The 23,309-nt window shown below is 41.5% G+C and overlaps 4 protein-coding genes across 5 annotated transcripts; 1 reads left to right on the top strand and 3 right to left on the bottom strand.

Moving 5' to 3' along the window:
- Positions 1-85: 85 nt before the first annotated feature.
- Positions 86-5,662, bottom strand: dnai7 (dynein axonemal intermediate chain 7). The gene is made up of 16 exons (XM_053415065.1): positions 5,286-5,662; positions 4,831-4,912; positions 4,418-4,506; positions 4,223-4,327; positions 3,928-4,065; positions 3,229-3,363; positions 2,980-3,083; positions 2,718-2,876; positions 2,465-2,624; positions 2,291-2,381; positions 1,956-2,125; positions 1,716-1,875; positions 1,416-1,630; positions 1,180-1,335; positions 762-875; positions 86-361 (listed from the first exon to the last, which is right to left on the bottom strand). Exons 1-16 carry the CDS (start codon positions 5,316-5,318, stop codon positions 86-88), a joined length of 2,187 nt encoding a protein of 728 aa, XP_053271040.1. The 5' UTR covers positions 5,319-5,662.
- Positions 5,354-12,307, top strand: lyrm5a (LYR motif containing 5a). 2 transcript variants are annotated; one of them, XM_053415063.1, is made up of 4 exons: positions 5,354-5,490; positions 5,660-5,731; positions 6,455-6,645; positions 11,869-12,307. In XM_053415063.1, exons 2-4 carry the CDS (start codon positions 5,687-5,689, stop codon positions 11,972-11,974), a joined length of 342 nt encoding a protein of 113 aa, XP_053271038.1. In that variant the 5' UTR covers positions 5,354-5,490; positions 5,660-5,686; the 3' UTR covers positions 11,975-12,307. The 2 variants fall into 2 exon arrangements, with proteins under 2 accessions (XP_053271038.1, XP_053271039.1); XM_053415064.1 differs by lacking the exon at positions 11,869-12,307 and having other exon boundaries at positions 6,455-7,270.
- On the bottom strand, positions 7,712-14,034 carry LOC128428813 (sodium-coupled monocarboxylate transporter 1). The gene is made up of 17 exons (XM_053415066.1): positions 13,642-14,034; positions 13,200-13,319; positions 12,840-12,905; positions 12,663-12,714; positions 12,474-12,541; positions 11,922-11,960; positions 11,588-11,703; positions 11,274-11,414; positions 10,899-11,028; positions 10,518-10,606; positions 10,300-10,409; positions 10,097-10,164; positions 9,892-9,978; positions 9,350-9,567; positions 8,354-8,454; positions 8,180-8,268; positions 7,712-8,092 (listed from the first exon to the last, which is right to left on the bottom strand). The coding sequence occupies exons 1-17, from the start codon at positions 13,873-13,875 to the stop codon at positions 7,976-7,978; spliced, it is 1,845 nt and encodes a 614-aa protein (XP_053271041.1). The 5' UTR covers positions 13,876-14,034; the 3' UTR covers positions 7,712-7,975.
- A 590-nt stretch (positions 14,035-14,624) lies between these two features.
- Positions 14,625-22,457, bottom strand: slc5a8 (solute carrier family 5 member 8). Its single transcript, XM_053415062.1, has 17 exons — positions 22,006-22,457; positions 21,239-21,358; positions 20,711-20,776; positions 20,542-20,593; positions 20,076-20,143; positions 19,863-19,901; positions 19,559-19,674; positions 18,486-18,626; positions 18,155-18,284; positions 17,322-17,410; positions 17,011-17,120; positions 16,867-16,934; positions 16,662-16,748; positions 16,284-16,498; positions 15,875-15,978; positions 14,912-15,000; positions 14,625-14,823 (listed from the first exon to the last, which is right to left on the bottom strand). The coding sequence occupies exons 1-17, from the start codon at positions 22,237-22,239 to the stop codon at positions 14,704-14,706; spliced, it is 1,848 nt and encodes a 615-aa protein (XP_053271037.1). The 5' UTR covers positions 22,240-22,457; the 3' UTR covers positions 14,625-14,703.
- Positions 22,458-23,309: the final 852 nt, after the last annotated feature.

The raw sequence follows: 23,309 nt of genomic DNA, 5'->3' as shown, positions 1-23,309 counted from the left end.
GGATGGAGTTCTACAATAGAAGGCATGAATTCCGGCGTGTAACAATTTCTTTAATCATTTAAACACAAGTTAATCTCACAAATGTTTAAGAAAACATCAGGGGCCTGGTGGCACACAGCAGGCTCCGCACCGTATCCACGAACAGATAACTGGACTCTCTGGTCCTGGCGATGCCGTCGGTGCTCATGTCGTCCTGGAGCATGTGGAGGAAGGTGGAGTGAAAGTCCCGGCTGGGGTCGTGGTTTGAAGAGAACTCCTCGCTCCGCTCTGTGATTGCCAGCTTCCGAGTCCTCTGAGCGCCCAGCAGGTAGAGACACTGTGGGTCCGTGGGCTGAGTGGCGGGGCCGGGGTGCTCGCGTGCCTGCCAGAGAAGAAGGAAAGGGAAGAAACTTGAGAAAAGAGCAGGAATTGAAAGAATGGCTGTTTGGTGTAATCATTTCAGGTCTGTCCACTTCACCATTGATAAGAGCCTCAGTGTATTCTAGTGAGAAATGTGCCCTTTCCCCCCTCTGTGTGTCACTTCCTCATTCTGAAGAGATTATATATCTTTTCCCTACTTAACTTTAATGTGTGTAAATGTCAAGTCGGTTTGTGTTGAGGGCCCCCTGGTGGCGTCGCAGTCCGTGTCTCTGAATTAACAACACCTTATTATCGTCTCTGTCCTCCATGCATACAGGGGGAGTCAGGCGTTCCACAGGGGGAGGTAAACTGGGCTTAAATGTGAAACTAAATGAGCTGTGTCCATGTGTGAGCAGGAATACCTGCATGACCAGATGCTCGGCATCACATGTGGCGTTCCACTTGCTCCATGAGAAGGTGCAGGCGGAGGCAAAGAGGGCCATCTGTTCGTAGGCAGCATGTTCTGTGAGTGGGTTCTGAAGAGGAGAGAGAATTGTATCAGCTGGTCAGCCCAACCAACACCACTTTGGTTGACAGAGCTACTTTGATAATGACATTCCTGGTCCCCAGAGGATGGATTCTAATGACTAGTGATCCCCTCACTGTGCATCTAGCACCACCACCAGATACTTTTAAGGAAACCGCTCAACAGTCGGATGGCCTGCCATTACATGTTGTACAGATTCTCACATCCCATTCAGATTGAATTATATGTGCTTTGGCAATGCATAGGCTCTCGCTCAGGTTCTTTTATTCTGCCAACAGGAAGAAGATGCAAACCTTTCCACAGCTGCTAACGTATTTCTCAGTGTGTTCATTCACGAAGATGTTGATCCCCGCGTTGATCATGGCTCTCTGCAGGTCGGGGCTGCTCATCCACTGTCCTTGGAGGTGAGAGAGGCCTTTGACCTCTGACTGCAAAATACACTGGTCCCCCTGTCATATAGAGGAACAGAAATTGTTGAAATACAGTAGAAGAAATCCTTCTGTGCGTACAGAGCTCTCCTGCCTCCTACCTGGATCCTGATGCTTATTTCGATGAGCGCTCCGTTGACCGTGAAAGTAGCTGCATCTTTTCCCAGTGGACTGAGTTCCCAGCTCAGGAAGGGGAAGTTGGCGTAGGTTTCCTGCATCAGCACAAAAGCCTGGAAGGAGTCCATCTTGAAGGAGATCTTCGCCTCTTCCTCCTCGTAAGACACATCCGAGATACCGTCCATCCTCCACTGCCTATCTGGGTGAGAGAACGACTTTCAAATGTATTTCAAACACCTGATGGGTTATGAGGATTGCACAGTGTGTGCTCCTGTCTGTCTCACCTGCAGCATCCCAGCGAGCCACTTGCGGAGTTTCCAAGAATACAACGCGATCGGGCAACTTCACAGACATTCCGACAGGGGGGCAGGTCAGGGCCTGGTTTTCATCCGAGTTGAATGTCTCTGGTGGGTACGGAAACACCTGCAGCCCCGTGTGGAGCTTCTGTGGAGGATGTGGAATGAGAGAAATGGAAACCTGGGGGTCCAGAGCCAGGTCTGGTGAAAGCAAACACTTCTATTCACCTGTCTAATTTCCCAGCCATTGACACGATGGGCTTGTGGTGGGATGCGGAACACATCATAGTAGAAGACCCCGCCCAGAGGTGTGTACTCCATCAAGTCCACCACCGGGACAGGTTCGCTGCTGTCCACCATCGGGAGCAGCTCTGAGGGAGAGCTGAATTCTCCCTCAACTGAGAGAACGAAAACAGAATCATACCAAAAAATTCAGCATTAAAAGACAGTGGTATGTTAGATGTTGTTGTTAAACAGTGTAACTCTTTTCACCGTTAAACCTGTCCATCAGTTTGAAATCTTGTGTTTACATGTGGGGGGCATTGTTAGACTGGGCTCCTTACCACTGAGCGCCTCCATCTGTGTCTGTATCTGACTCCCACTGCCTTCTGCTGACGTGCGACTGCTCTTACTCGTCTCTGGACTGTCTTCACTCTGAGAGACACATGCACAATACCAATGAAAACATCACATTGAATGTAGAAAAACATCCCTGTCATTTCTTCTTTTGTTTTTACCTTCCTCCCTTCCAGCTCTTGGATGGACTGCACCTCCTCGTCTTCTGTTTGCTGTTGTGTCTCATCGTCATCCTTCACCTCCTCCTCGTCTTTTGTCTCCTCCTGCTCAGGTAGATCATTGTCTGCTGGGGCCTCGTCAACCACTACTAGAGATTCGGGACTAAACGGAGAAAGAAAAGAAACCGAGTTTAATTATTTAAATTACAGTAAATGAAACCCCTTTGTAATTATAGAATTGGCAGTGGTATCAGACCTGTCCCTTGGTGCATGTACTTTCCGGTGAGCCATCCTGGGAAGAAAGGACAGGTGGTCGTAGTGTGTGTGGAGAATCCGGACAGCGATGTCGCTCATAGTCAACTGTTTGGGAAGCTCAAAGCCGAGGCCGACCTCTTCAAAGTTTAATCCTTTAAACCTGCGTGAACCAGTTTGACATGTTGTGAAAAATACTGGATATTTCAGCTGCAAACCTTAATCGTACGGCATCAATATATTTGTCATATTTTCCACACACATACCGTGGATTTCTCTTGAGGTTGGCCCACAGGCACAGCGTGGTGTGGTCGCCTCTCACCACAGTCTGCATGTTCCCCGTTTCAGTGTCCGTGTTCTCATTGGCCATCTGTAACCAAGGAGACACACCGGGTTTGCAATATTGCTTTGTATCAGGCAAACCATCCACATAACAGTAAACCCCTGATGTTTATGAACCACTTCCTTATGCTGTAGTTAGTGTGGGAGCACCTGTGTGTTTATAGTTCTACTACCTTGAGGATCTCCTCAGTGCTGAGGTGAAGTTTGGAGTGGATTAACTCCTGCAGACTGATGACGGCCTCCTCGTATATCTGACCCTCTTTTGGATCTGTAGCGTCTCTGAGCAGAGCTTCCAGCTCCTCGAGCAGCTGTGAAGGACAAAATGTATTTGCGCTCAGATTTTGTAATCATAGAATTCGAAATATTTAATTTCTAGCACGGCTTCACTCCATATTCATATTGTAATCCATACCTGCCCATATACTTATTTGTATATGCTCATGTAAATATACTTCAATTTCAATATCGCCTAAATCCAATGCACAAAAACAGTTTACATCTTTGTGCAATCATCCTTTCACTGCACTTATAGACGACAATTTCCATAATATTAAACACTTAAGTTAAGTTCTATATTAGGTACATATTTTCAGTAGTTTTACTCAAATTTATCTTATTGCCTATTTAACACTCTTTTATATTTTCAAATACTCTTTTGTCAATCTGACTATTTGCTATTTACTGCTGTAAAAAGTCAATTCCGTGGCATGTGATCAATAATGTTTGTCTTATGTTATTTGCATAGCTGCCCGATATCTGCTTATTGTCACTACAAGGTACAATGTGTCCATAAATGTCAACCTTTCTATTTCTGAGAATTGTCTAATAAAGTAATCGCATGACAAATACAGATTTAAATATAAAATACAAACCTGTAGAGCGTCGTTACATTGCTTGAGCACGGGCGTGATGTTGACCTCTGGGTCCTCTCTCCATAAGCTTATATAGGTGTTGACATCCTGCTGCACTTCTGGGTCAGGGGTGCCATCACAACACATGTACCGCTCCCACTGGTCACAAAGAAACACATGAGAGTATGGATCAAAATAAGAATTGTATTATATTGTATTGAAATCATTGCTGCTTCGTTTGCCATACACAACAAATACATGCGTCAGATAAGTCTCCCTCCCACTAAATAACCCACACACAGACACAAACACACACCTTGGCTTTCTCTGCAACATCAGCTCTCCATTTAGTTACTGCAGAATGATTCTGCTCCACTAGATGGCGCAATTCATTCAGCTCCAACTCCCTGTGCTCTCTGTCCTGTAAACAGACAGACATCCTTGAACACCAGAATCAGATAATCCACACTGGGCAGTTTGATGTAAATCACAGTAGCTGAACATGACTGACTCTTAATTCTAGCCTCTCCAGCTCCTGCTCCTCTTTCTCTAAGACCAGCCTTTTCTGTTCCTCTTCCTCTGCCTCTATCCGGGCTTCCTCTGTAAAGCAAGAGCACATCAGGTGTTGACTCAACACCTATCCTCAACTTTATTAAGCATTATAATAATCATAAAATAATAATAACTGTAAGAAAGTGCTTCGTAAGGAAGAAGCCAGAATAAAACGATGGAACATGAGCAGAGAAGATGGAACAATAAGATGGACACAATTATTTTATTATTATTATTAATGATGATAATAATATCGAGCAATTTTCAATGCAGAGTACAAATTGCTTAACAACAGAAATCAACAACAGAGATGGTTAAAATAACTTTGCCCCAGTTAGAATGCATGGGGACAGATCTCTGACAGATGTTTACCTTCTTCTTGCAGCCTCCTCTCCTCCTCCTTCTGCTTCTTCGTCTTCTTTCCCTTGGACTGTTTGGAGGCCTTTTTGGAAGACTTCGGGTTTTTAGGTGCCATTTTGAATGAGCGTTAAACAGGGACAGCTCACTGGTATGTATTTAGTTAATAACTACTTAACCCTTCAAATTAAAAGCACTTCCTGCTAACTGACCTGGTGGCTAACTGTTAATACAAATAATAATGTATCTTTAGCCTTATATTCTATTCTTGTAACTATTATCTCTAATCAGCATTAAAACCCTGGAGTTTAAACAAACCTAAATTGTAAAACGGTCATAAACAATCTTGTTTCTCTTCAGATCGAATAAACTGTTCACCGTTGCAACATTCTGAGACATTAAAGGAAGCTATGACCATAGTATTGTTCCTTTATATTTATATTGTTGTTAATAAACGCTGAACAACTCACCATCCTGAAGCTCAAACTGTCCCGGGTAACCATAGAAACATGAACTCACGCGCATGCGCCGTGTGGTGTTTTTATTTGCGACACAACGATTCCACTTACGACGGAGCTGTCCACCCGCCTGTGCAGAAAGGAAGGACACACAGGAGGAGGAGGAGACGTGTCTCCGTTCAAGTCGCAGTGAAACCAGCCGGCAAACACAACACGTGTAAGTATGACCACACTCTTTTATACGGTCGTGTGTAGAGCTGGCGAGGAATGTGGCGAACGCTGACCGACAAGCTAACTGGCTAGCTGAGCTAATTGTGTTGACTGGCTTTGTCCACTCACGTCCGCTGCTGTTCTGATCCGATATCTGTATCTCCCTCTTGTTTCAGGAGAGTGAGTCCCCCCCCAGCTCTGTCATGGCCAACCCCCTGAAGGGTGAGGTGTTCAAGCTGTACAAAAATGTGAGTCAGCCCGTGACACAAACACTCGTGGGTTGTCTGTACATACAGTAAGTGATCCAGGACATTGGGGTCATGTTCCAGTCTCTAGCAGCCAAGAATAGGAACACAACAACTAGTAATGGTCTTCCTCTACAGTAGAATAGAAAGATGATTACATTACAATATAACTTTGTATGTGACAGGTTGATTTTTGTGTTTATTTTGTACTTTTTTGTAGGGGTGCCTGATCTCTCTCCTGGACATATAAGATATGTCAGTCTCCACACTCACAAAGGACGTACACAAAAAAAAGACACACTTCACATTCTTACTTTCACTTACAGATGTCTATTTTTCACTTCCTTCTTGCTGTTGTAACAAGGATTATCTTATCTTATCTTAAAATGACTACAGGTTTTTCTTCAGTTCAAGTTCACAAAAATGGGCAAGAGTATGTAAAAAGAACGTTAAAAAAAAGTACAGTATGTGTAAAGAAGCAAAAATAAGAAGGTTATAATACAATATGTACAACAAATATATGTAAGTATATATACAACAGAAGATCAGTTATTATAAATTAAGATGTAATGTGCTGACAAGGTGAAATACGACATAACAGCCCTAACACCCGAGGGAGGAATCCCTTACTGTGCCGCTCTGTGCTGCATATTGGATGAATACTGTATATTCTGTGTACATCGTGGATGATGTGTAACCATGAGTTTGTCGTCCCCCCTTTTAAAGCTGCTGTACCTTGGCCGAGAGTACCCCAAGGGAGCTGCGTATTTCAGGGAGCGCCTGAAGTCCGCCTTCATGAAGAACAAAGACGTGACAGATCCCGAGCAGATCCAAAAACTGGTGGCCCGGGGGGATTTTGTCATCAAGGAACTGGAGGCACTTTATTTCCTCAGGAAATACCGAGCCATAAAGAAGAGGTATTATTACCCGGAAAAATAATTACACACATCTACAGCTTCGCGTTGTCTCTCTGAAATGTAATGCAGGCTCCGGGAACAGACAACAAACTCGTAACAGTTACCCTCATGTGCAGATAAACTATATTTGCCTCATACGGGAAAAGTAGGAAATAAGGGAAAAGTGCCAGCCGGTCATGATAATGTAGCTGTTACAGAACAGGCTTTGTTTCTTTGTACACAAATTGCACCTTAATGCCGATATTTAAAACTCAATTATTGTGTTTATAATGATGTCACCGTTTGTTTATTGCCCACTGTCCGATTTTTTTAAAGTCCACGTTAACTCAACATTTCAACAGGTCAAAAATGTCATTATCTATCTAAACGTCCCTTTGTATCATAATTATTCTTATTAAGTTCTACACAGACATCCACCTGGTCTGTAAGAAACTGTTAAAGCCAAGGTATTAATTGTATATTGTACTTGAGTGTATATATATGTAAATACATGGTCAAATTTCTTGAAGAATGTACCTATGTATCTAGGTACTATTTTTCAGAAATGTACAGATGTTGAAAAATAGTGACGGCCTCCGTCTTGCTGAATGTTAATAAATTGCCGCAGTTTTCTTCAATAATTCAACTCAGTTTCGTTCCTTGTATGAATTTATAGCAGAGGGACAGGGAGGTGGGCAGAGCTGTCAGAGTGGGGCCCTTACTAAGAGACTCCCTGGAGCTTCTCTGGCCCGTGTTCACCCAGGCATTGTGGTGTTCATCAGTAAGAGAGCAAACACCATATACTCCACTGGAGCCAGCCTCCGGGGGGCCCCTGAAGATTTGGGTGGAAGTCAAACCAAAACTTAAGATAAACCTTTTTACAAAATTGACTGTATATCCATCAGCACTGACAATGTACTTGGAAACTGAACTCTCCCACAGATCAGAATGTGTGTGTTTGTACATTCCTGAAGTGAACAAGTCAAGAGTAGACACTGTTCTGCTGCTCACGTGACTTTGAACACGCACATTCATGATCTAGAATGTGACACAATGTTAAGAAACTTCAGGGAAAAAGAAAACAGACTTCTGGAGTGCAAAATCAGAGCTGTAATTTCTGTTCCATATGTTATTGTATATTTGTACATACATGCTTAAATGCCATGAATATGACGATATCGAAAACAGAAACACTGTACACATGTACATTTTGGGTTGTTATAAATAACAGAGAAAATATTGCTGTAGATTACATGGCGTTGATGGCATTTGTTGTATTAGGCTAGAACATGACTATAATTCATCTGAAGTTTTAAGAACATGTGCAGATGCAAAGATAATTTGATGTCTTTCATGAGATAATGGTCCTTTTCTTTAAGTCCATCTTAGTGTGATTGAAAGCAGGATTGGTGTTGCCAGTTTTCTCCTCCTTCTTCGTCAGGTCCAGATTTCCTGTTTTTCTCGTCACCTAAAAAGGAAAGAGCGCATACAAGCAGTCAGCAGCTGTTGTGACTCTAGAGGTCTTTCGATATTGTTTTGCTGATGCAGCACTTACTCTGCCTCTGAAAAACCTGAACATGTGATAGAGAGTCGTGTCTTCTTTCATTATCATCAGCCTGGATTCCACCCTCTGCTTCCGGCCTCCTGAAATGTGCATTGTGAACACAGGAGGGTGATCACAACAAAACTCATTTAACTTAAACAGGGCCAACAGGATACATTTGCTTACCAGTTACGAGGCTGATGAACAGTCCCACAGTGAACGCTGTTACAGTTCCAATGAGAGAGAAGTATAGGTAGGAAGGAGGGAGCCAGTTTTCTGCCGACAGTCTAGTGATGGGAGAAAACAGCAGTGAATTATTGCTCATACATTTCAATTCATAAGTATTTTTGAACAGTTTCAGCCCCCAGGAGAGACTCGCTAGATAATAACAGGGATTCATTCAGAGTTAGGTTAGTAATGGAATACTTTCAACAGTTAAATAAGAGTTTCTCAACCTCTTATGGTGCATTTAGGTCATCTTCTGAATGCTTTTACATTCTGCTAATGGATCCCTGAATAGATTACACAATAATTATGCTATTCTATTCAATTTTTTTCTTATTATTTATTGTTGCCATAATGAACCTGATGTGTCCTCTTATTAACATGTAAGTGGTAAGAAGCACTAAACTGAAAGCTGAGGCTGATGGGATTTGTTAAGAAAAGTTAAGAGTGTCCAAGTGATTACTGTGTATCCTTGTGGGAATGTGAGCTTAACCACATTTCATGGCAATCAATCCAATAGTTGTTGAGATATTTCACTTTGAGTATCAGCCTCATGGGGGCACTGGAGGGAAAGTTAAGAGATCCAGGAAGCCATTAAGATTTATCCTCTAGGAACCTTGAATGTCTGTTCAAAATGTTTTTCTTGAAATCTTTAGTAGATGTTCAGATATCTCTAAGGTTAAGTGAAAATATTACGTTTCTGTGGCACTATAGGCAAAATGATTTTAGTATTCTTCTGGGGAGCATGAATATCTGTGCCAGAGAGTCAAGCTTATAGAGTTTTTGACCTGTGACATCATTATCCATTACATACAAACTGTTTGACCTCAAATTAGTATTCCTCTATTAACATTGTCCTTATTGGTTGTGGGGAAACCAGCCGACCAGTTCATTACATCTGGTTTCACACAGTGCTGTATATTTCCACCATTCAGTCAGAGCTGGTTACATTCTTACATATCACCGGTGATGTGCCCTGGGGCGGTAGTGACAGTGCTCGGCCCTGCTGGCAGAATAGTGGCGGTCCAGCTGGAGTTGCCTTGAGTGGTGAAGTTACAACCCTCCGTGGTCAGTGGCAAAGGTCGGGTCATGTGAGGAGGAGAGGGGAATATCAGGCCCCCGATGCACACACCCACGGCCACGAGCAACCCAATCATCAGACCTGACAGACCTCCCTACAGGACAAAACAGGATATACAATTAGGAAACCCCACCGGGGTGATCAAATGAATAGAAGATATTAATTGTCATACATCCATGCAGGATTTATAAGGATGATGGCGAGTGAGCAACAGCTAAAATGCACTTCAAATTACCAAATCTTTTCTCGTTATAGTTTCCTAGGTGCTAAGATGTGACTCTTACATATCATTGTTCACTTCAATCCCCAAATGAGCAGCAGACGACAGTAGAAGTAAAGTAAGACAAAACAACATTATTCATGTAATTAATTAATTAATTTAATAAAAATGCCAATGTTACAATTAAAAAGTACTTACTTTGGAATTGGCGAATGGGCAGAAGATACCCAACATGAACAGGCCAAGTAAGGGACCGCCGAGGACACCAGTGATGGTGACGGTTGTCTGTTTCAAGAAACACACATCTACAGTACAGCTCTCCTGTTGTTTATCGCAATAATTCATTACATAATTCGTGATGTCCAGTGAGTGTGAGGTTTATGCGTTAACAGATACACTCTACCTGCATAATCCCTCCCATGAGTGAAGCCAGTCCAGCCATGGCCATGCACAAAACTCCATAGAATACACCTGCGGACAACTTTGTGTCAGTCGATCCTCCACAATTAAATTAGAAGAGTTAAAGAATAAGACGCCAACCGGGGCTCAACGGACAATTTGTTTAGCTGACGCTCAGTATATTGTCAACAAGGACAATCCACGTACTCAATCCTTTGGACAGCCAGGTCAGATGTTTCTCAGACATGTTCGTGTACGGCTTGATCAGGTCCTCTATTGTCACTGTAGCCAGCGCGTTGATGCTGGAAGACACTGTGCTGGGGTGGACATGAGAACAGAATCTGAATAGGGCAGGAACCCTTATGTAATAATTAAAGCTTGAGTGGGATTTAAGAGACAGACTAAATATAATGATGTGTATAAACCTTAAAGAGCCACTATATACTGCTGCGAAAAATAGTCCTGGAAGACCAGGAAAAGCTGTGAAGATGTCCATCACCAAATAAGCCATCAGCTGTGGAGATGGGATGACAAGAGGAATTGGTGGAAGCCTCTAGTTGCCACTCTACTCCTTGCAGAGCTGCAAGCAGACATGCACTGAAAACTATATGCGTCCATGTGAGAATACAACTAAGAAAAAAGTGTGCCATACATTTACAATATAGCTCACACTGGTCAAAAAGACAAACTCAGGACTCATGTTCGGAAAACAACTTTGGGGAGGTCAGGTCTGAAAACAGTTTAGGTTCTACTTCCTTTTCTGTCGTGTAAATATGTGTGTGTGTGTGTGTAATTGTGTTTGGTACCTGATCAGGATTAGAGACCAGTCCTGCGCTCCATGGGTCACAGTTCTTATAGAATGAGTAGAGGCACATTCCAGCCAGCACTGAGCACGCCAGGAAGAAACACAAACCTATCAGGTTGATGTACAGAGCTCTGGGATAGGAAAGAATCACATGGGGTGGAATTCATGAAGAAAACATATAAAGGACAGCAAGCAACATAAACATCAACTATGTGGTGCACTATATGCTGATGATGGTTGTATTCATCAACAGCACATAGGTTTATGTTACCTAAGATAAAGACAGACCTTGAATATTGAGTTTTGTTTCACCTTTAATGGGGAGTAACAATGTTATTTTATATGGATCCAGTGTCCGCTGTAAAGTGTGACTCACACTCTGGCGTGGGTGATGCTCTTGCAGGAGACGTATCTCTGAACCTGGGCTTGGTTTATCCCATTGACTGCGGTCCAGGCCGCCCCCCCTCCAAACGTGAGGGTCCAAAAAGTGTGCCTCCTCAGTGGGTTTAAGTCAAAGCTGGTGAGACACAGTGAGAGGGTGATTTCCAATTCACTAGAAACCTGAAGATAACTGAAGTGAAGTGTGGACTTGCTAGTCCCCAAAGAACATTGATTTCTCAAAGTTCTAATGAAAGCTTTGAGTCAAATTGCTCTCCTTCCATTGACAAGCCAATAGTTGTTCATACTCACTCCCAAATGTTGATTCTCCCTCCTTGTTGTGAATCTGAGATAATCGTGGCGACTCCTCCTTTTAGGATCATACACTTGATAATAACAGACAGATAACCTGCTATCATTATTCCAACCTAGAAGAGAGAAAATATATATATATTTATTTACAAATCTAATTCTGGACATAATTTGTGATCTAATTATACCAATTTGATTTTCGATTTGTTTGTAATGTGGCTGACTGTTTTCAGTAATGCATTTCTTTTTTCTCTTTCTCTGGAAAAAACATCTGTGTGAAGTGCATTAGCGTCACTGTGGAGGGTCCAGGAATCTACGCTTTCTGGAAGCTTACCTGAAATACATCAGTCCACACCACCGCCTTCAGTCCACCCTGTTACAATGTAGACCACAGAAAGATGTTGTCTGAGTAAATCCACTGAAATCCAGATTACCATAATAATTGTGATGCACATCAACCAATCAGGAGAGCTCTCTGTCTGAGATATTTGGGCTTACAGCTGAGAATATGGAGACGGAGAATAGACTTTGACCAATATATTGGAAAATGACAGCTCTTTGTCATATTTCCATACTGGTCTATGAATCCCACTGGAATATAATACTTGGCTCAAAAATAATTGCTATCGCCAGCTTTTGTGTGTAGCTATTGATATATATTATTTAAGGCAGGTATTAATATTTATGTGTTTGTGATTGGCAATTGTAACATTTAGATGTTATTTTTCCAATTTGCTTTTAATGTCTAATAAATAAATAGGCCAATATTGGTCAAACTCTGAAAGAAAGATGAGACTTTTCCTTCGTCATCGTTGTAAATGTAAATGAGCAAGGGGGTGATTTGATTTAACAAGAACTCATTTAAGCGGTTTATATATTTATTTACCAATGTGCAGTAAAAAGTACAGACAACGCCTGTTGAAATAATTCCACCCCACAGATCCAAATGAGTGACTGGAGAGAGACAGAGGAGGCAGTTGCAGGACACAATAGTCATACACACAACCGAGCGACTTCAAGTTACGTGTACATGGTTTTTTTTTTGGGGAGGGGGGCGAATTGTGATCCTACATACCTTGGCTTAAAGCTAATGCTGGGCCATAAATGATTATTCCTGTGTAGAGGATCTGTGACAGGGAGAGAAAGAGGGAGATAATACCGACATTATTAAGAAGCTTCGGATGAAAACATGTGGTGTCCCCCTCAGAGGTTCCACCCCGGTGATGATGTGTCGACTTGTTGTGTTACTCACGGTCTGAACCATGAATAACGCGGTTCCCAGCAGCCGGGTTGCTCTGTTGAAACGTAGCTCCAGATACTTGGCAGGGACGTGACACAGGGAGACATACACTGCTGTTAATAATCGTTTATTTATGTAGCAGTTAATATCAGACAGGCATGTTGTGTGAAATCTGGAGTCTCGAATCATTCTTGTTGAGGATTATGACATTTCATTGTCTTGAAACAGTCGGACTCATTTCTAATTGGTAAATACTTTATTTCTGCTTGTGTTGACACTACATTGACACCAACAGTGAGACATCAAAAATGTATATTTGACAGTGGTCGCTCTTACTCAGTAGGTACACAAAACACAACAAAGCGTACTCACCTCATAAGTACTGGCGATAGACAGTCTGTAGAAGACTGGGAGAAAGACTTCCGATGTGACCACAATGGACAGTATATAGGAGAGAGAGAATAAAGCAAAAATGGCTCCAAAGGTGTAAACCTAAAAACCAGAGATCTTCTGCGTTAGTCAAGTTTACCATCAAAGTTGTAAAACACAAAGTCAACAGAACAAAGAGGAATAAAGAACAATGCAAAATTGTATTGGAAAATCTACAGAAGAAACGTCTCAAGAAAAAGACAGAAACTTATCCTTGAGTTTCCTTTAGATTTGTGGTGGGTTACCTCACACCTGAGAGAAATTAACTTAACCTTATAATAACTCAAAGTTACAAATTTAAAAAGTCTTTGCTACAGAAGATGTTTCCTACCTCGGTGTTTTTTACGTTTTTGCAAGAACAAAAATGTATCTACTGCCAACTTACGTCAACTGGGTTGGCCAGCAGTGTGGTGGATGACATGAAGCTGGCCGTCAGAGACATGGAGACGGGCAGGGCTGTCAGTCGCCGGCCCCCGGTTAGGAAGTCCCTGGAGTTCTGTTGGCCCCTGCTGACCCAGGCGTAGAAGATCCCGATGGCAGCAGACACCACCAGCAGAAGAGCAAACACCAAATAGTCGGCTGCCACCAGGGAGCCGGCTGCCACAAAGTGCCCGGACATTTTGCTGGAGATCAGAGCAGAAACTAGAAAATGTAACTACTCAGAATATTACTCAGACTGTTCAGTTCAGCAGCTTTGAACTCAGACAGTCCAAGGTGATTAAATGGGAAATCCTCCCATGTCACAGGTTAGCCCGGGTTATACCACACACATGCACATACACACACACACACACAAACACACACACACACATTCCCACACTTAAGGTAATAATTAACTCCAGATATAACATTGCGTTGACTCATTTTAGACGTGAGAAAAAGTCAGTACTGGCAATATTCTAGTTCAGTATTTTACATAGTGTCAATGTCATTATCAGTATCATGGCTTCAGTGCAGTTGTCATAATTCATATTTTTACCAGGGGAGTCAATGTCAGTTGATGCTGCTTACTTTCAAATAATGGTTCGGATCAGGCCTCACATCTGTAAACACATCTTCAGATATACTGAATATTATAAAAAAAGACCTGTTATGTTAAATTATTTTGAGTGAGGGCTGGTTAGGTCATCAGCTAATCACAGGGCTAACGATAAACTGTGTAAATAAACAGACATTCGAATATACTACCAACCTGAGTGCCAGACCTTTGGACTGTCTGTAAAAGCTCACAAACATGACTTCAGGACCTCATTTATTTATTTATGTTTGAGCCCTTTACACAGCAGAGTGCCCAGAGATAAATGTTGTATTGTACGATGTATTATAATCGTATTGTAACAAATCACAGAGTCACACACCTTTTTGAAATTGATTGATTGAAATTTCTTTAATTAAAAAAATCATAATTGATAGAATCAAGAATAACATCGCGAATAAAATGTTCATCTCATGAGGGAGTGCTGCTTTTTGTCCGGTCCAGCTCAACATCACAGAAAGCAGGATTTGTGTTGCCATTTTTTTTGTCGCAATCCGTTGTGAGGTCAAGTCGTCCTGTTCGTCTCATAAGCTGAAGAGGGGAGAGCACAAAGCAAAAGTCAACCTGCAGCTCTTAGAGTCCAGAGCCTTCGATGATGGCTCCCTGCTGCAGTACTTACTCTGTCTTTGATACACCTGATCAGGTGATAAAGAGTTGTGTCCTCTTTCATTAATGTAAGACTTGACTCCGCCTTCAGATCCCAGCCTCCTGAAATGCACATTAACAACACATCAACACAATGTCAAAGGTAAATACGGTGTTACTTGTTTTTTTTACTTGTTTTGCATATACCTGATATAAAACGTTTCATGCAGTACATAATCGGCCATATTTCTATAGGCGTTTTAGGTCCAGGCGACAGTTGTGATGATGAAAGTCATTCTGAAACTATTTGCCTGAATCTGAATATTTCTAGAATAGATTAGTTTGACCATCAAGTTAAATCAGACAAACTAGTGTGATGGGAATGTCTGCATTTAGGTAATGTTTAATTGAAGAACAGACATGTATGTATAGGATGGGACAAACAAATGGGTTTATCTAGAAGGTCAGTTGTGAGTTAATGTTAGGTTTACGATTATCACTCCAGGGACTTTGCTTTTATGGCCTGGGAGAGCCTGAAACTTGATGGTGTCTGAGACCTCTGGTGTTGGGATTTCACACAGAGGTCACTCCAGGGGTCTGGGCCAGTGATGAAGAAAGGATGTCCCCCACCGTAATGAATCATCAGAGAAGCTGATGAGTAACTTCTCTTTAGCTAGTGGGAGGGGGCTATGAGCTATATGAACACAGCACTGAGGGTGTTCTTTGCTCTTTGTATAATGTCTTAATAATGTGTTTTTACTTTGAGTCCATCTGCAGATGTAGAATTAAACTTACCGAAAGACATATGTATGACTTTGTGCTTGATTTTACTAAAAAAAAATCCCATGACACAAGTTTCCCTTAATCTAAAAGAACAAGTTAATTTCACTTGCCATTTTTAAGTTGGAAAAAATTATTTAAGTTTTTAAGTAACATTAACTTGTCAAATTTATATACGTTTATATACGAGATATATTTTTACAAAAATGTTATTTACCTGTGAACAAGCTGACTATCAGCCCCACACTAATTGCTACTATGGTTCCAATAGGGCTGAAGTACATGTAGGACAGAGAGTACCAGTTATCTGCCAGCGCAGGCCTGGGGGTGGTGGGAGAAAAAAGTACATGTTGAGATAAAGTGTGCAAGGAGCCTAATCTTGGGGATGAAGACAAAAATGTGATGGAAACATTATTTAAATTTCTCCCCATGAATTTACTGTCCAAGATAGATTTAAATAAACAAGACAAGCTGATTCTGGAATGCATATTAGGGATAATTGTAATAAAGTAAAATATTGTAAATATCAGGTCCAAGAAAAAGGCAAAAGCTGATTTCCAATGCATTTCACCTTGGACACATTTGTTTATATGTTCTTCTAACTACAACTACAGCTTGTTAGACACCTGCTGTCGAGGGTGTGTGCTGGGGCTGTGGTGGAGTTTGGTTGCATTAGCAGAGCCGTGGAGTTCCAGTTCAGGCTGCCTGTGGTGGTGAAGTTACAGCCCTCCGTGGTCAGTGGCAGCGGTCGGGTCAGGTCAGGAGTGGGAGGGTATATCTGAGCTCCGATGCCCACCCACAGGGAGATGACCAGCCCAGCCACAACACCTGACAAAGCTCCCTGGAACAGATTTTAATCACTGGATATTTTTTTTTATTTGCATTTCATTTCAATTTGATTTATGATTCAGAGAGGTTTCAGCAAGTGATTTGTGAAGTAATTAAATGCTACAACGGTAAATTATTAATTACATAATCTATCCCAGTATGAATCGATCGCTTACTTTGGAGTTGGCAAATGGACAGAGGATACCCAGTGTGAACAGGCCAAGTAAAGGACCTCCGATGATCCCAAATATACTGACGGCTGCCTGCATGAAAAGGCACATATCATTTAAATTGAAGGGCTGATTCCTAAACCAAAGGGAGAACTGTTTGTATTGAATATTTAATTTACATGCATCCGTCCATATAATAGTTCCACTCTACCTGTAAGACCTCTCCCATCAATGAAGCCAGTCCAGCCATTCCAATGCACAAAGCCCCGTATACAAGACCTGCAAACATGAGGGGTTTCAACACTGAAAGACCACTCAACTCATTCAGGTGACATGTTTTGGCCGATCCACTCACTCAGTCCTTTAGAGGTGCGGGCCAACTGTTTCTCAGACATGTTAGTGTACGGTTTGATCAGGTCCTCCACTGTCACTGCGGCCAGTGCATTGATGCTGGAAGACACTGTGCTGGGAGTGATGTTAAAAACCACACGCCATTTAGTTGATACTAGACCAATTTCACTTGATTATTTTTAATTTCTTCATTTATAATTCCCTTGTTCAGCATATAAGCTGTTGTTCAGTGCTATGAAATGGGAATAACAGACAGAAAATTGTGTATATGTATCTGTTGAGTAAATTAACTTTATTGTGAAGTGCTGTATTAACCTTAGAGATCCACTATACGCTGCTGCAACAAATAGTCCAGGAAGGCCAGGATAGTCTCCCAAGATGTCCATCACCAAATATGGCATCAGCTGCAGAGAAGACAGCGGATCACACACCATCAGGAGGAAAATCACAATACATCTATGTCTACAATAGATATCAACTATTACTCTATTAATCCATTACTATCTATTAATCTTAAACCTGATGTTGAATGGTTAAGGCGTACTGTAAATGCCACATGGGCATTTCCCTTAGAGCAGTGAGTCCTTGGTTCAACTCCTTGCTGGACCTTGTACAGAATGTCCTTTACCTACTCTTTCTTTATTATCCCAGTCGTATTAAATGCCCATCAAAATACTTAAAAGGAAATAAACTTTGATGTAGGTTATCTGTAAAAAAATAAACAGGGTCCAATTTACCAAGATGTGACGCTGTAAACGAAATACGTTGTATTTATGGGTTCACAGCGTGTAGACAACAGCTTGGAACCTCTTTATTGTCTGCATAAAAACAAGGGGACCAGGTTGGATCGCCATATAAATGATGTGTGCACGTTAATCATAACAACATCTGTAATGGTTGAGCAGTTTGGGGCTAGGCGCTTGTGAGAGGTGGACATGCAAGTTGCAAATGAAAAAGAGTAGCATTTGAAAAGTTCACATTAAGCGCTGCTATTTAAAGTTGATTGTAAAATTATGTTATTTGGTTAATAAGGAATGATGTCCGCAAAGTGGCAACGCTTGAACTAACATTTTCGCCTTCTTTCTGAGTTGTCGTTTTGATTTGATCTTAGCTGTGTCTCTGCTTTACCTCTCTCCATCATACTGTACCTGATCAGTAGCAGAAACCAGACCAGCTGACCATGGGTCGCAGCTCTTATAGACGGAGTAGAGGCACATCCCTGCAAACACTGAGCAGAGCAAGATGGACAAGAGGCCTAACAGGTTGAGGTACAGAGATCTAGATATGAGAGGAAATGCATATAGTGAAACACTTGAACAAAAACAAAGGAGAATAGTTTGTGTTTTATGATAAAGGGGCTAATACCCCAGCTAATTTAAGTGGGTTGCAGCAGCACTTAACGTTACAGGGCTACTTTCATTTAAAAGCATAGATAAGATATGTTCCTTATCATCATATCACCAGAACAACAATACTCACACTCTGGCATGAGTGATGCTCTTACAGGAGATGTATCTCTGAACCTGGGCCTGGTTGATCCCATAGATACTGACCCACACAAACGTCCCGCCAATCGTTATGGTCCAAAAAGTGTGTCTTCTCAGAGGGTTTGTGTCAAAGCTGGCGGGATAGAGACAGAGGCTTTATTTTTATGTGAAAACTTGAGTTTTTTAGTTGTTGACACCACCCAAAGAAATATATATCTTCAAAGAACCTAATGAAACAGCCTGGCCCTACATAACCAGGGTATATTGTCCTTGGATGAAGTGGTAGGTTCAAGGACCGAAGAGTTTTGCTGTGTCATTTCATTTCAAAGCTCAGCTGACAAATACTGTACCAGGAAAACTTAGTAGCATATTCTAAAACTTTTTTCCGAGTCTATATCCTTACTGGTATACCTCTGCATTTTCAGACCCTCTCTTTTCTCATGAATGTAAATTAATGATTTTTTTATTTTGTTGACATGCTCTGGGGACCATGCTTTCATGTTTTGGTCTTTAGTAAAGAACCTATCAACCAGGGATCAATGACCACCTGGACATAAACAATTAACAGGGTTACATTATATTTGCAGACTGTACCAACCTGAAGACGATCACATGATTACTGCAATGAACAACTGATCAGACAGTATACTGTATATTGCTTGGATGCATCTTGAGAGACATTTAATGATATTTAAATGGGACAGTCCCGTGACCTGAGTATAATATAAGTATAGGATATAAGGTGTAGAATCGCATAAAATCAAGCCTCTGACAGTTTAGGATTAAAATGTTCAGTCGAGAGAGACAGACAACAAAAAGGGTTTAAATGTTTTATTTTGTAGACTACTTGTTTGTTGTGGGGTTTAGAGAAATAACCCTGGATTAGAGTTCATGTTTATTCTCATGGGGACCCTCGTGTAACAAAACATTCATATATAGTATAATAGACCATTTAAAGTATATTCTGATGACAGTAATGCTCCTGCACCTGCTCTGTTGAGTTCACTCTCTCTCCACTGTGTAACAGAAGCTGAGAAAGCTAATAATTGGATTGATCGTACTCACTCCCAAAGATTGAGTCTCCCTCCGTGTTCTGAATCTGAAACGATGTTGAAGACTCCCCCTTGCAAAACCACACACCTGATGATAACCGCCAGGAAGCCTGCAACCATGACGCCAAGCTGAGAGGGAACATATACATACTGTCAGAGTTGCTTTTTGTACCAGTACTGATTCTAATGCCATTAAACACGGATAGTATATTAGGTGTGAGGCATGGAAAATGGCTAATATGTACTGGGGTGTCCCTTCTGTTCAGTCTTACCACACCAACCACTAGTAATGTTATTACTTTCCTCCAGGAGCCTACCTGAAAGACATCAGTCCACACCACTGCCTTCAGACCACCCTGTAACAACATGAAGCACAAACAGGTCGAACAAACAATTCAGAAACTCAAAGAATACAAAATCTGGAGAAAACAAACAGGGACGTCAATACTTGCCAAACAACAAATGTACTTTTATTCCATTTTGATTATTGGCACAACTAAAAACTCAGGTGAGCAGGTTGTGTTACATACCATTGTGCAGTAAAAGGTACACACAACCCCTGTGGAGATGACAGCACCCCACAGATGCATCCCAGTTACTGCAGAGAGATAGGATAAGATAAGAATGGACAAGATAAGATAAGATAATCCTTTAATAGTACGTCTACAGGGACATTTCGTGAGGAAGGTAAATAAGAAAATTAAGAAAAAGCAATAAATACGTAAACAGGCAATATAAAAAGTGGAGAATATAAAGAATGTATAGAATGTTAACAGAATATATACAGTGTAACGATATGCCTTCAGTCTAGACATTGAATTGCACAGATAGAAATAAGTACTGCACTTTTACATGAAGTTAGAGCTGACAGGGTCTATAGTGCAGAAGGAGCATGTCAGACAGTGACCACTGGACCGATCAAAGCCAGGCAGCTCTAAGTGCCCTCATGTCGGTACGTGACGTTGGCCTGACCAGCGTGGACTGGAACACACATACCGTGATTCAAGGCAAGGGCTGGGGCATAAATGACGATTCCAGTGTAGAGAATCTGTGACACAGTAAGAAAAATAATTCCAACACAAATGACCCTCAGGTAGCAGATTTGTGGTTTGACGCACTGAAGGTCAGAGGCCTGTGATTATGTACTGACTGGTTTCTCACTCACCGTCTGCACAATGAAGAGCCCAGTTCCCAGCAGACGGGTTGCTCTGTTGAAACGCAGCTCCAGATACTTGGCAGGGACATGACGCAGACAGAGAAGAACAGACCGAATAAAAAGATTAGTATCGGAGCTGTGGTCCGTGTGAGTCAGGACAGTTATTAAATCCACTCTTTGGTTGCAAACTGTAAAGCTTACTTCATTAAAAACACACACACACAAGCACACAAACACACACACACTCAGTCTCAGCATACTTCAAGCATGGCCATATCTACTTCAGACTACATTCCAACATGCTTTTAGGTATTTCAATGTCTCTTACAATCTTGTATTGGCAGAGTGACACTAGAGCAGTTAAATACCTGCTTCTCTGGTATTTAACAGGTGTATAAAACATTCTTCATGAGGGTAAAGTCTTAAAAAAAAAAAAGATCACTACATACCTCAATAATAACATCAAATAAAAAGATATACAGGCTGTAAAATTACTCTGCACACTGACCTGAATATGATAAACCAAAGCTCACTCACCTCATATGTACTGGTGACAGCGAGCCGGTAGAAGACGGGAAGAAAGACCTCAGATGTGACTGCCATGGTCATAATATAGGAGAGACCATAAAATCCAATGCTGGCTCCATAGCGGTACACCTAAGGACATGCATTGGGTAATATAAATGAACAATGTTTTCTATGGTCTTTGGCAGATATCAAAGGAGGACTGCAGGAAATCATTTATTGGTGTAAAACAATTGTAAGAGCATTTAAATTTCAATTGTGGAGACGCACGCAAACACCATAAAGCCACATTAAGTTCAGATGTATCCACCCTCCTTCAGTAACTACTGGGGCAATGAAATACCCATTGTTTGTGTTCAGTGAGCATGTCCTGCGATACAAAGATCTATTCTCTGACATCAGGCTGAGACAGCTCTTTGTTGTCAGTCAGTTAAAAACTACTGAAGAAAGAATATTATAATATATTTGGGGATTTTGTTATATTTACACGATTTACAATATGTTTTCCCAAATTTTTTTCAATTATTTAGACATGTACATATGAGCCCTTCTACAAACCCACAGGTACAGTGAATAACCTTGCATATAGCTCAAGTTTCTGTCTCATTGTCCCTATCGTCATGTCTCTGATTCACTTGGACATGACAGTGGGACAGTGATGTATCTCCAAAAAGTTTTTCTCACATCAAATGAAGGTGTCCTCCTCAAGCAGACACAAGATGACTTTTTCTGAGAGACAGAGTTTGCACTTGTCCCTTGGGAATCTGCTGTAGCCTTACCTCAGCTGGATTTGACAGCACCGTGATGGCTGACATGAAGCTGGCAGTCAGGGACAGGGACACAGGCACGGCCGTCAGTCTGCGGCCCCCCATTAGGAAGTCCCCAGAGGTTCCCTGGTCCCTGTCCGTCCAGGCATAGTAGACCCCGACAGCAGCGGACAGCAGCAGCATGAGGGCAAAGACCACATAGTCTGCTATCACAAACGAGCCGGTTACCAGAGAGTCCCTGGTCATTTTGGAACAAGTCAGACACAACTGGAAATAAAACTGCTCAGAAAGTTATTCAAACTGTTCCATGTGGCCTGCCCTCACAAACAGAAGGTCCTCTGTGGATTCCTGACACAACACCTTCAAACTTAATGCTCAACCGAAGCGTTTTGAGTGTGTGTGTGAGAGAGAGAGAGAGAAAGAGAGAGAGACAGAGAGAGAGCCTGAGCGAGAGCAATCCAGGTACATGTGATGTCAACAAGCCAAGAGATTGAATTTTTCACCAAACCACGGGACAAAAGCTATCATCGGGTCTTCACACACACACACACACACACAAACACACACACACATGCACGCACACGCACACGCACACACAAAACTTTGTCAACTTAAAATGAGCCAATGATTAGTAGTAGAACTTATAACTACATGTTCATTTTGTTGCATTCAATTTATAATTATAAATTGCAGATCACATTTCATAAAAAGACAATACTTTACAAAGAATAAGACTTTATTAATACGCCACATGTCTAGAGAACAGAAGGTTTTCACCCATGGCCAATGAGCTCCCATCTAAAGGCCTTCATACATATACAGTGATATCAGCTCTCACTCAGTAAACTCTTAAAGCATTTCTATTCAGCTGTTTTATGCATGTTTAAGTCCCCATCTCTCATGTGTACAGTGAAGTTCCTTATAACCACACTTTAAATTAACTTTCCCACTAACCCAACGAGATTCTAGGTAATATGAGGTCTGGGAAGCTGTGAAACTGGATAGTTCAGGATTTCGAATTAATAGAGTGGAACGGCTGCGGTCCAAGACCCTATTACCAGACCTGGGTTGTGTTTTAGTTCTTTTGTGGTATTCTAACTGATAAATTGTATTTGTGATGTCACATTGACCTGGGACATATTTGGCATTTTTCTGGAAAGAAGTCAAAACTAAGTGGACTTTTAATCATTATAAACAGAATGATATTGTACATATATAACATGTGATGCTTGATTTTTTTGGTCCAGATACTGTCTACTTAAGTACTGTCAGTGATGCTTTTTTTGTGTTTCAAGTTAGGCTGGTTTACCAAAGAC

The sequence above is a fragment of the Pleuronectes platessa genome, chromosome 22 (genome assembly GCF_947347685.1).
Source record: "Pleuronectes platessa chromosome 22, fPlePla1.1, whole genome shotgun sequence".
In the NCBI taxonomy this organism is placed as follows: Eukaryota; Metazoa; Chordata; class Actinopteri; order Pleuronectiformes; family Pleuronectidae; genus Pleuronectes; species Pleuronectes platessa.
Note: the sequence above shows the minus strand (reverse complement) of the source record. Positions and strands in the feature narration are given on the sequence as shown.